Source organism: Salvelinus fontinalis, chromosome 3, assembly GCF_029448725.1.
Source record: "Salvelinus fontinalis isolate EN_2023a chromosome 3, ASM2944872v1, whole genome shotgun sequence".
Classification (NCBI taxonomy): Eukaryota; Metazoa; Chordata; class Actinopteri; order Salmoniformes; family Salmonidae; genus Salvelinus; species Salvelinus fontinalis.
The window spans coordinates 75,206,276-75,219,543 of NC_074667.1; the positions used below are offsets into that span (position 1 = coordinate 75,206,276).

Consider the following 13,268-nt stretch of genomic DNA (forward strand, 5'->3'; position numbering starts at 1 on the left):
CTGTAATCACTCTTAGACTTACCCCAAAAGACTCACAGCTGTAATCACTCTTAGACTTACCCAAAAAGACTCACAGCTGTAATCACTCTTAGACTTACCCAAAAAGACTCACAGCTGTAATCACTCTTAGACTTACCCAAAAAGACTCACAGCTGTAATCACTCTTAGACTTACCCAGAAAGACTCACAGCTGTAATCACTCTTAGACTTACCCAAAAAGACTCACAGCTGTAATCACTCTTAGACTCACCCAAAAAGACTCACAGCTGTAATCACTCTTAGACTCACCCAAAAAGACTCACAGCTGTAATCGTTGCCAAAGGTGTTTCTAACATGTACTGTCCTTTGGGTGGTGAACAATTCTTGATACACACGGAAACTGCAGCGCTGCAGTTCTTGACACAATCCGGTGCACCTGGCACCGGCTACCGTACCCCGTTCAAAGGCACTTACATTTTTTGTCTTGCCCATTCACCCTCTGAATGGCACACATACACAATCCATGTCTCAATTGTCTCAAGGCTTAAAAATCCTTCTTTAACCTGTCTCCTCCCCTTCATCTACACTGATTGAAGTGGATTTAACAAGTGACATCAATAAGGGATCACCTGGTCAGTCTATTTCATGGAAAGAGCAGGTGTTCTTAATGTTTTAAATACTCAGTGTGTATATAAGCCTTAATAAATATAATTAAAACTGTCTTTTAATTTGACACCCAATTTGACCTATGAACTATACACGTTGGTGCTCATGGGTCCTTTTGAATGGAAAGGACATCTCTCTCAGCAGACGAATCAGATGATAACACTGAGAATCACAGCCAGGGTTACAGCCCCAGCTGGGCTGTCATTGCTTATGTTTTTTACCTCTAGTTCTTTTTAGAGTGACACAATTTATCATTTGAAAAACATAAATCTTTATTTTGTTTGTACCTACCAAATCTCTTTCGATATCCACAACTGTCTAATGCCATGTATAGAGATGTTGCTTTGACTGCATTCAAATACATGTTTGATAAGCGGTGTAATTGATATTTCACAGATGCAAAAAAATTGCATTTTATTCGCGTTCTTTAAAAATATTTTAAATCTCTTTTGATATGTGTGTTGTCTGTTTTTGTTTCTGATAAACAACCATATGGCTTCCATCTGGAATGGGTCCACAAACAAGGTCTGTCCTGTCCCTTTTCAAAGGTGGGGGGATTCGTAGCTAAAGGTCGAAGGGGATTAGTTGAACCTTACAACACATACTGTACGTCCATAATGTTAGTGGTTAATTAAGAACAAGCCCCCCCCCAACTACCTTTCCTATCTCCCTCCCTACCTCCTTTCTTCCTTCCCTCTCTCTCCTACCTACCCTCTCTCCTACTACCCTCTGTCATTCTCCTCCCTCTCCACACATCCTTCCCTAGGGGTAAGTTGTAATTAATCAGTGTTTGGGAAGTCTCAACGAGGTCTGCATTCTATTCACCAAATGACAGATGATGGTGTACATGTATTTTTCCCCCCCGAAAATGAAAAGGGTGGAAAATTCAGGAGAAGAGAGGGGTGGGGGTAAGGATGGGGGCCAAGGGGGTGTAGAGATGGGGGGGCAGAGCAGAGGCGGAGGGGATCAAACAAATAGTTGCCTTTTTTACAGATTTCTTTTAACATTTTTAGCCTGTTTGTGTGGAGTTGTCTCCATATGTTGGGCGGTTAATAGTCTATTTAAAGAGCACTACTTGTAACTCTGCTGGATCTGCTCTGTTCCTCTTCAACTAATTACACATGTTGTGAGGTTATAGGATGCCAGAAAGAAAAACAAGTCTTCTTTAATCATCCTGGCTCCTTTGAACACTTTGACCAACTGTGACCAACCAACAAACAATGTATCTCTTGGCCATTAACTACACTATAATTTTGGCCAACTAAACTTCAGTCCTAGAGAGTGTATTTAGCATAGGGGCCTGTGTTTAATGAAATTCTATGAGGGTGAGAGACACACATGTTCCCCAAACCGAACAAGCAACTTGAAAGGTCTTTCTGGGCGGATGGGTTCGGGAAGAAGTCTGGTGTGTGTGTGTGAAGGGCTTCTCTTGCAGATGATATAATTATTGTTATTATTGAGAGAAGAGCAGGAAGGAACACCTGGTTCAGATATGTCTGGTTCAGGCAGTTGGGGAGGAGGACGCCCATAGCCAGACCTGGGTTCAGATTGTATTTGAAATCATTTCAAATAGTTCAGCTGTGCTTGATTGAGCTTGCCTGTCGCAGTGGAACAAATGGAAAAGTCTCAAAGCTGCAAACCCTGCCCCCCTGCACACTCCAGGCAGGCTAAAGCAAATAGTATTTGAACCCAGCTCTGCCCCATAGATTGCAGGTCCTGCTCTCTGTCTATCTGCTGCTGAGACGCTGCACACTCCTTATCATTACGCCCTGTCCTGGACAAAGGCATACAAAGCTCTACTGCAGCCCAAATGTTGTCTGCATGGTGGTGCAGGTTGAGTGTAGCATATTTTAAATCAAGCTTTATTGGTCACGTACACAGGTTTACAGATGTTATCGCAGGTGCAGCTAAATGATTGTGTTTCCAGCTCCAACATTGCAGTAATACCTAGCAATAAGGGAGACACTAAAGTTATTTAGTACTATATCTCTTGACACATTGATGAAAATAATCATGGCCTCTAAACCTTCAAGCTGCATACTGGACCCTATTCCAACTAAACTACTGAAAGAGCTGCTTCCATAGGCCCTCCTATGTTGAACATAATAAATGTCTCTCTATCCACCGGATGTGTACCAAACTCATTCAAAGTGGCAGTAATAAAGCCTCTCTTAAAAAGCCAAACCTTGACCCAGAAAATATAAAAACTATCGGCCTATATCGAATCTCCCATTCCTCTCAACAACAAAAAAAGCTGTTGCTCTGCAACTCACTGCCTTCCTGAAGACAAACAATGTATACGAAACGCTTCAGTCTGGTTTTAGACCCCATCATAGCACTGAGACTGCACTTGTGAAGGTGGGAAAATAACTTTTAATAATGTCAGACCGAGGCTCTGCATCTGTCCTCGTGCTCCTAGACCTTAGTGCTGTTTTTGATACCATCGATCACCACATTCTTTTGGGGAGATTGGAAACCCAAATTGGTCTACACGGACAAGTTCTGGCCTGGTTTAGATCTTATCTGTCGGAACGATATTAGTTTGTCTCTGTGGATGGCTTGGTCCTCTGACAAATCAACTGTAAATTTCGGTGTTTCTCAAGGCTCCGCTTTAGGACCACTATTGTTTTCACAATATATTTTACCTCTCGGTGATGTCATTCGGAAACATAATGTTAACTTTCACTGCTATGCGGACGACACACAGCTGTACATTTCAATTAAAAAATTGCCCTCCCTGGAGCCTGTGTTTCAGACATAAGGAAGTGGATGGCGGCAAATGTTCTACTTTTAAACATCCTCTATGCACTTCCTGATGAACCAAGTCATAGAGTCACGTATACGTCGATACTATTCTCAGAGGTGAATAGAGAAATGTCCCAGTCCGCGTGATCAATACCATCTTGAAGCAAAGATTCTTATTGGTCAGACCAGTTGAAGAGTCCTTACCACAGGAGCTTCCTGTTTTAAGTTTCTGCCTATACGTGGGGAGGAGCAGAATGGAGGTGGGATCTGATTTGCCGAAGGGAGGGCCTTACAGCTGTCCCGGAAGAGAGAGTAGCAATGATCCAGGGTCCGTGTTGCGCGTGTAGCACAGAAAATTTGTTTAGATTTCCTTTATTAAAGTCCCCAGCTACAATAAATGCTGCTTCAGGATATGTGGTTTCCAGTTTGCACATAGTCCAGTGAAGTTCCTTGAGCCATTGTGGTGTTGGCTTGGGGGAGAATATACACAGCAGTGACGATGACTGAAGAAAATGATCTCGGGAGATAATGCGTTTGGCAGTTGATGGTAAGGTATTTCAGATCAAGAGAACAAACGTACCCGAGTTACGTAAAACAGAGTATGTTACAGGCCCCGATGTCTCTCTGGAAGGAGATCCTTGCCCTGTGCTTGTCTACTTTATTGTCCAGGGACTGAACGTTAGTGAGTAATATACTCAGAAACAGTGGATGGGATGCACGCCGCTTGAGTCTGACTAGGCCCCAGTCCTTCTACCTCTTCTCCGGCATCAGCGTTTTGGTGCAGCCCCCGGGATGAATAGCGCTGCCTCGGGTAGTTCAAACAAAGGATCCAGGTCAGGGAAGCTGAATTTCTGCTCAAATTTCTGGTGATTTCTTCCTGGCTATAGGTAATAATGCACTAAAGATTCTGAGTGAATAATGTAAATACTGAAAGTTGTCTTGGAGCTAGAAACATGGCTTTATTTGTTATTGGTGCAATAACATCACCTGCCTGTTTACTCTCTTTTAACTCATCCAGTAGTATTTAGGAGTCCTCTTTAAGTCCTCATGGTATAGGGAAGGGACATGGGTCCCTCCCCTACACCATGTAAAGTAGTGGGTCCCTCCCCTACACCATGTAAAGTAGTGGGTCCCCCCCCCCTACACCATGTAAAGTAGTGGGTCCCCCCCCCTACACCATGTAAAGTAGTGGGTCCCTCCCCTACACCATGTAAAGTAGTGGGTCCCCCCCCTACACCATGTAAAGTAGTGGGTCCCTCCCCTACACCATGGAAAGTAGTGGGCCCCTCCCCTACACCATGGAAAGTAGTGGGCCCCTCCCCTACACCATGGAAAGTAGTGGGTCCCTCCCCTACACCATGGAAAGTAGTGGGTCCCTCCCCTACACCATGGAAAGTAGTGGGTCCCTCCCCTACACCATGGAAAGTAGTGGGTCCCTCCCCTACACCATGGAAAGTAGTGGGTCCCTCCCCTACACCATGGAAAGTAGTGGGTCCCTCCCCTACACCATGGAAAGTAGTGGGTCCCTCCCCTACACCATGGAAAGTAGTGGGTCCCTCCCCTACACCATGGAAAGTAGTGGGTCCCTCCCCTACACCATGGAAAGTAGTGGGTCCCTCCCCTACACCATGGAAAGTAGTGGGTCCCTCCCCTACACCATGGAAAGTAGTGGGTCCCTCCCCTACACCATGGAAAGTAGTGGGTCCCTCCCCTACACCATGGAAAGTAGTGGGCCCCTCCCCTACACCATGGAAAGTAGTGGGCCCCTCCCCTACACCATGGAAAGTAGTGGGTCCCTCCCCTACACCATGGAAAGTAGTGGGTCCCTCCCCTACACCATGGAAAGTAGTGGGTCCCTCCCCTACACCATGGAAAGTAGTGGGTCCCTCCCCTACACCATGGAAAGTAGTGGGTCCCTCCCCTACACCATGGAAAGTAGTGGGTCCCTCCCCTACACCATGGAAAGTAGTGGGTCCCTCCCCTACACCATGGAAAGTAGTGGGTCCCTCCCCTACACCATGGAAAGTAGTGGGTCCCTCCCCTACACCATGGAAAGTAGTGGGTCCCTCCCCTACACCATGGAAAGTAGTGGGTCCCTCCCCTACACCATGGAAAGTAGTGGGTCCCTCCCCTACACCATGGAAAGTAGTGGGTCCCTCCCCTACACCATGGAAAGTAGTGGGTCCCTCCCCTACACCATGGAAAGTAGTGGGTCCCTCCCCTACACCATGGAAAGTAGTGGGTCCCTCCCCTACACCATGGAAAGTAGTGGGTCCCTCCCCTACACCATGGAAAGTAGTGGGTCCCTCCCCTACACCATGGAAAGTAGTGGGTCCCTCCCCTACACCATGGAAAGTAGTGGGTCCCTCCCCTACACCATGGAAAGTAGTGGGTCCCTCCCCTACACCATGGAAAGTAGTGGGTCCCTCCCCTACACCATGGAAAGTAGTGGGTCCCTCCCCTACACCATGGAAAGTAGTGGGTCCCTCCCCTACACCATGGAAAGTAGTGGGTCCCTCCCCTACACCATGGAAAGTAGTGGGTCCCTCCCCTACACCATGGAAAGTAGTGGGTCCCTCCCCTACACCATGGAAAGTAGTGGGTCCCTCCCCTACACCATGGAAAGTAGTGGGTCCCTCCCCTACACCATGGAAAGTAGTGGGTCCCTCCCCTACACCATGGAAAGTAGTGGGTCCCTCCCCTACACCATGGAAAGTAGTGGGTCCCTCCCCTACACCATGGAAAGTAGTGGGTCCCTCCCCTACACCATGGAAAGTAGTGGGTCCCTCCCCTACACCATGGAAAGTAGTGGGTCCCTCCCCTACACCATGGAAAGTAGTGGGTCCCTCCCCTACACCATGGAAAGTAGTGGGTCCCTCCCCTACACCATGGAAAGTAGTGGGTCCCTCCCCTACACCATGGAAAGTAGTGGGTCCCTCCCCTACACCATGGAAAGTAGTGGGTCCCTCCCCTACACCATGGAAAGTAGTGGGTCCCTCCCCTACACCATGGAAAGTAGTGGGTCCCTCCCCTACACCGTGGAAAGTAGTGGGTCCCTCCCCTACACCGTGTAAAGTAGTGGGTCCCTCCCCTACACCGTGTAAAGTAGTGGGTCCCTACACCGTGTAAAGTAGTGGGTCCCTACACCGTGTAAAGTAGTGGGTCCCTACACCGTGTAAAGTAGTGGGTCCCTACACCGTGTAAAGTAGTGGGTCCCTACACCGTGTAAAGTAGTGGGTCCCTACACCGTGTAAAGTAGTGGGTCCCTACACCGTGTAAAGTAGTGGGTCCCTACACCGTGTAAAGTAGTGGGTCCCTACACCGTGTAAAGTAGTGGGTCCCTACACCGTGTAAAGTAGTGGGTCCCTACACCGTGTAAAGTAGTGGGTCCCTACACCGTGTAAAGTAGTGGGTCCCTACACCGTGTAAAGTAGTGGGTCCCTACACCGTGTAAAGTAGTGGGTCCCTACACCGTGTAAAGTAGTGGGTCCCTACACCGTGTAAAGTAGTGGGTCCCTACACCGTGTAAAGTAGTGGGTCCCTACACCGTGTAAAGTAGTGGGTCCCTACACCGTGTAAAGTAGTGGGTCCCTACACCGTGTAAAGTAGTGGGTCCCTACACCGTGTAAAGTAGTGGGTCCCTACACCGTGTAAAGTAGTGGGTCCCTACACCGTGTAAAGTAGTGGGTCCCTACACCGTGTAAAGTAGTGGGTCCCTCCCCCCCTACACCGTGTAAAGTAGTGGGTCCCTCCCCCCCTACACCGTGTAAAGTAGTGGGTCCCTCCCCCCCTACACCGTGTAAAGTAGTGGGTCCCTCCCCCCCTACACCGTGTAAAGTAGTGGGTCCCTCCCCCCCTACACCGTGTAAAGTAGTGGGTCCCTCCCCCCCTACACCGTGTAAAGTAGTGGGTCCCTCCCCCCCTACACCGTGTAAAGTAGTGGGTCCCTCCCCCCCTACACCGTGTAAAGTAGTGGGTCCCTCCCCCCCTACACCGTGTAAAGTAGTGGGTCCCTCCCCCCCTACACCGTGTAAAGTAGTGGGTCCCTCCCCCCCTACACCGTGTAAAGTAGTGGGTCCCTCCCCCCCTACACCGTGTAAAGTAGTGGGTCCCTCCCCCCCTACACCGTGTAAAGTAGTGGGTCCCTCCCCCCCTACACCGTGTAAAGTAGTGGGTCCCTCCCCCCCTACACCGTGTAAAGTAGTGGGTCCCTCCCCCCCTACACCGTGTAAAGTAGTGGGTCCCTCCCCCCCTACACCGTGTAAAGTAGTGGGTCCCTCCCCCCCTACACCGTGTAAAGTAGTGGGTCCCTCCCCCCCTACACCGTGTAAAGTAGTGGGTCCCTCCCCCCCTACACCGTGTAAAGTAGTGGGTCCCCCCCCCCCCCTACACCGTGTAAAGTAATGGGTCCCCCCCCCCCTACACCGTGTAAAGTAGTGGGTCCCCCCCCCCCTACACCGTGTAAAGTAGTGGGTCCCCCCCCCCTACACCGTGTAAAGTAGTGGGTCCCCCCCCCCTACACCGTGTAAAGTAGTGGGTCCCCCCCCCCTACACCGTGTAAAGTAGTGGGTCCCTCCCCTACACCGTGTAAAGTAGTGGGTCCCTCCCCTACACCGTGTAAAGTAGTGGGTCCCCCCCCCCCCCTACACCGTGTAAAGTAATGGGTCCCCCCCCCCCCTACACCGTGTAAAGTAGTGGGTCCCCCCCCCTACACCGTGTAAAGTAGTGGGTCCCTCCCCCCCTACACCGTGTAAAGTAGTGGGTCCCTCCCCCCCTACACCGTGTAAAGTAGTGGGTCCCTCCCCCCCTACACCGTGTAAAGTAGTGGGTCCCTCCCCCCCTACACCGTGTAAAGTAGTGGGTCCCTCCCCCCCTACACCGTGTAAAGTAGTGGGTCCCCCCCCCCCCCTACACCGTGTAAAGTAATGGGTCCCCCCCCCCCCCTACACCGTGTAAAGTAGTGGGTCCCCCCCCCCTACACCGTGTAAAGTAGTGGGTCCCCCCCCCCTACACCGTGTAAAGTAGTGGGTCCCCCCCCCCCTACACCGTGTAAAGTAGTGGGTCCCCCCCCCCCTACACCGTGTAAAGTAGTGGGTCCCTCCCCTACACAATGTAAAACATTTTGAGATCCTGTTGAAAAAGCACCAAATGCTCTTTTCATGACACAAACTGGTGAATCCAGGTGAAAGCTATGATCCCTTATTGATGCTGCTTGTTAAATCCACTTCAGCCAGTGTAGATGAAGGGGAGGAGACCAGTTAAAGAAAGATTTTTAAGCCTTGAGAGAATTGAGACATGGATTGTGTATGTGTGCCATTCAGAGAAGCATTGGAGTTAACATAGACCAGCATCCCTGTGGAACATTTTCAACACCATGCCCCAACAAATTGAGGATGCTTTAAGGGCAAAAGGGAGGTGTTCCTAATGTTTTGTACATTCAGTGTATGAACATATTAATAATAATTTTTATTATGATCAGAACTATTTCAGTAGGAAGTGTAGGTAAACTTTACCAGTTGATCCAAGACGACCAAATAACCCCCTTTCCTCTCCCTTTCTCTCCTTTCCTTCTTGTCCTCCTCCCCCTCCCAGCTCCAGAGAGTATGGTTAATATGTTATTAGTCCTGTCCGGCCGAGCCCCCTGTGTCCTCTATAGCCCTATAATATTCAGGGAGCATTGTGACCGAGGCCTGACCCTCCGTCTACCTCATGCTCAGCCAACAACTCGACCCCCCGTTCATCTGCCACGTGGGATGCAGACAGTTATTGGCACCACACCACCACCACGCCAGCCCCTCTCAACCGAAACTGCATTTGAAGTTTTAAAGATGCCAGTTGACTCTTGAGGCCATTTGACACATGGGGAGAAGAGGGGGAGAGGAGAGGAGAGGGGGAGGACATCAGAAGGAAAGGAAGGAGTGCTGGAGTCTTCCCTCTCCCTGGCAGCCAGGCAGGCAGCACCAAACCAGCATCCTGTAGCAACAGGAACAAAGGCCTGGCCTGTATATGGGGGCTGTAAAAGGCCATTGTGTTGGGAGGGTGGGTGTCGTAGAACTTGTAGCAGGCTTATTAGGAGGTGTTATGTCAACCCCCCTAAACACACACCACACACACACACACACACACACACACACACACACACACACACACACACACACACACACACACACACACACACACCCCATGGCCTGTTCCAAAGGTGTGATACTGTGGTCAGGGGGCTTACAGCCTGCTGATTGGATACAGGTGTGGCGGGTGGTGAGGCCCTGTTGTGTATGTATGTGTGTGTGTGTGTGTGACCAGCCTCCCGCTGAGAGCAGGGTGTTAACTCCAGGACGGCAGGCCCAGCAGCCCATTAGCTCAAGGCACCGCTCCGACACTTCATTCCCCGGCTAAATGAGAGATTGGGGAGATACCGCCTTCCTCTCTGTAGCAGTAAACATTTAGTTTAGTTCGTAGCCAGCTAGGTAGCTTCCTCAGAAAATGTGCCTTTTAACACTTTGAAAAGGCCTTGAGCAACGTTCGTTTGACCCCAAATAATGTCAGGTTTTTGCTCCCTGTAAGAGTAAGACTGAGGGTGTGTCTTTAGCCCAAAGTGTTAGACAGAGACACGGAGAGGAATAGAGTGGGGGGGAAAGAGTGTGTTGAAATATGGGAGAATCTGTTTAAGAGAGGAAGACCGTGTTGTATGACCTTTAGGATATGGTGTGATGAATAGGTAATGTTTGGGTTGAAAGCACAGGGAAGTGAGTGATGAGGATGGTGGATACCTCAGCTGATTGCTCCTCCTGTTCAGCCATGGTGGTCTAGTCTCTAGCCGCTCTCCCTCTTTCTGCTTCACTTCAAGCACAAACATCTGGAGGTGCAGGTCGGCGACTCGGGCAGGGAGAGGTGGGAGTTTGTGTGTGTGTTGATGGGAGTGTGTTGGGGGGAGTGGGGTTTGAACTCGTTGGGGGCCTCATCAATACACATCCTGAGAGGGGAGGAGAAACAGGCAGATTTCACATAAATCACATCCTGAGAGGGGGAGAGAAACAGGCAGATTTCAAGACTTTCACATAAATCATGCTTTGACGTCAATGGAAGATTTGAGCAAAAATTCAAGTTGCACATGTTGATATCCAGTTAGGACTCAGGTCTTTGTCAATTTGATAGGTGAATAAATAAACCAATGCAAATTCTGCACCATTAAATGTAGTGACACACGCACGGCAAGTGGTACCAGAGCACCAAGTCGAGGTCCAAAAGGCTTCTTAACAGCTTCTACCCCAAAGCCATAAGACTCCTGAACAGCTTATCAGAGGGCTACCCAGACAATTTGCATTGCCCCCCGGCCCCCTTCTTTTACACTGCTGCTTCTCTCTATTTATTATCTATGCATAGGCGCTTTACCTTCATGTACATATTACCTCAATTACCCTGACTAACCGGTACATTGACTCTGTACCGGTACCCCCTGTATATAGCCTCGCTATTGTTATTTACTGCTGCTCTTTAATTATTTGTTACTTTTATTTCTTATTTTTTACCTAACACGTTGGTTATGGGCTTGTAAGTAAGCATTTCACTGTAAGTTCTACACCTGTTGTATTCGGCGCATGTGACTAAAACCATTTGATTTGAACTCACTCACACACATATACGCATCTAGCACTGCGATGCGGTCTAAGCCACTGCACCGCAGTGCTAGAGGCGTCACTACAGTCCCGGGTTCGATCCCGGGCTGTAGAGTATCACAATCGGCCGTGATCAGGAGTCACATTTGGCCCTGCATCGTCCGGGCTAGGGGAGAGTTTGGCATTTACAAGTATGCCGTCATTGTAAATAAGATTTTCTTCTTAACTGACTTGCCTAGTTAAATATAGGTGAAATAAATCAAATAAAAATTCAATTGAACTACCATAGGCCTCACAGTAACAGGGCTTAATGGTCTGTGTTATAGTTTCCCAGACTTCTTTTTCCCTAGTTGGGGTTCATTTTGTGGCATCTTGTCTCAGAGATGAGGGCTTTTCTTACATAGCATGATGGAAATAAGAAGATATCTGATATGCAAGGCTGCCAGTGCCAGCCAGCTATCCAGTCAGCCAGCTATCCAGTCAGCCAGCTAATCAGTCAGCCAGCCAGCTATCCAGTCAGCCAGCTATACAGTCAGTCAGCTATACAGTCAGCCAGCTACACAGCCAGCCAGCTAATCAGTCAGCCAGCCAGCTTCCAGTCAGCCAGCTATACACACAGCCAGCTATACACACAGCCAGCCAGCTATCCAGCCAGCCATCCAGCTATACACACAGTCAGCCAGCTATACACACAGCCAGCCAGCTATACACACAGCCAGCCAGCTATACACACAGCCAGCCAGCTATCCAGTTAGCCAGCCAGCTATCCAGTTAGCCAGCCAGCTATACACACAGCCAGCCAGCTATCCAGTTAGCCAGCCAGCTATACACACAGCCAGCCAGCTATACACACAGCCAGCCAGCTATACACACAGCCAGCCAGCTATCCAGTTAGCCAGCCAGCTATACACACAGCCAGCCAGCTATCCAGTTAGCCAGCCAGCTATACACACAGCCAGCCAGCTATCCAGTTAGCCAGCCAGCTATACACACAGCCAGCCAGCTATCCAGTTAGCCAGCCAGCTATACACACAGCCAGCCAGCTATCCAGTTAGCCAGCCAGCTATACACACAGCCAGCCAGCTATCCAGTTAGCCAGCCAGCTATACACACAGCCAGCCAGCTATCCAGTTAGCCAGCCAGCTATCCACACAGCCAGCCAGCTATCCAGTTAGCCAGCCAGCTATACACACAGCCAGCCAGCTATACACACAGCCAGCCAGCTATACACACAGCCAGCCAGCTATACACACAGCCAGCCAGCTATCCAGTTAGCCAGCCAGCTATACACACAGCCAGCCAGCTATCTAGTTAGCCAGCCAGCTATACACACAGCCAGCCAGCTATCCAGTTAGCCAGCCAGCTATACACACAGCCAGCCAGCTATCCAGTTAGCCAGCCAGCTATCCACACAGCCAGCCAGCTATCCAGTTAGCCAGCCAGCTATACACACAGCCAGCCAGCTATCCAGTTAGCCAGCCAGCTATACACACAGCCAGCCAGCTACCCAGTTAGCCAGCCAGCTATCCAGTTAGCCAGCCAGCTATCCAGTTATCCAGCCAGCTATACACACAGCCAGCCAGCTATCCAGTTAGCCAGCCAGCTATACACACAGCCAGCCAGTTATCCAGTTAGCCAGCCAGCTATCCAGTTAGCCAGCCAGCTATCCAGTTAGCCAGCCAGCTATCCAGTTAGCCAGCCCATCCACCATCCCTCAACTGGAGCATCTACTGTCCTACTCAACTTAGTGTAGTAGTGTCCCACAGCTGGGCTCATTTTTAATTATTTTAGTTTTGCTGTTAAACAGTATTCCAACTAGTGGGTTATTTTATACATCCAATCATTCATATAAGCATGTAATTCTATAGGTTATTGTTCATTCAAGCTTGCTCTTCAGTAAGACAGCAGATTGTCTGAGTGTTGGCAACGTGGTTGTGATGTATTGATATGTGTCACTGTCTGCCAGTTGTTCTTGTGGTCTTACCATCCATCCATTCCCCTCTTTCTCTCTCTCTCTCTCTGCAGGGGCTCCAGGTTCAGTCAAGTTCTGACGAGAATGGTCGGAAGCTCGGGGTCACATTCCGAACAGACAGTGAGTCTTTCTCACAGTTAACCCTTGTTTAAATGTTATCTCCACATTTATACAATTATAGAATTGTAACTGTTTACTATTTAACATGAAAACTGCCTTCCATTCCAACCTAAAGTTGCCACTTCTCAGAGTCCCATCCCTGACCAAACTTCTCCCAGCCCCCCCCCCCC

At 49.3% G+C, this 13,268-nt stretch overlaps 1 protein-coding gene across 3 annotated transcripts in view; it reads left to right on the forward strand.

Annotated features, from left to right (window-relative positions):
- Positions 1–13,268, forward strand: part of LOC129851467 (interleukin-17 receptor D-like) — a 66,144-nt gene that overhangs the window by 17,491 nt on the left and 35,385 nt on the right. For 2 of the 3 annotated variants that reach the window (XM_055918025.1, XM_055918024.1), the window contains exon 2: positions 13,032–13,098. In XM_055918025.1, coding sequence (XP_055774000.1) covers positions 13,032–13,098 — 67 coding nt within the window. Of the gene's footprint in view, positions 1–3,713; positions 3,938–13,031; positions 13,099–13,268 lie in introns of those variants that run through there. The other variant, XM_055918026.1, reaches the window with a different exon arrangement.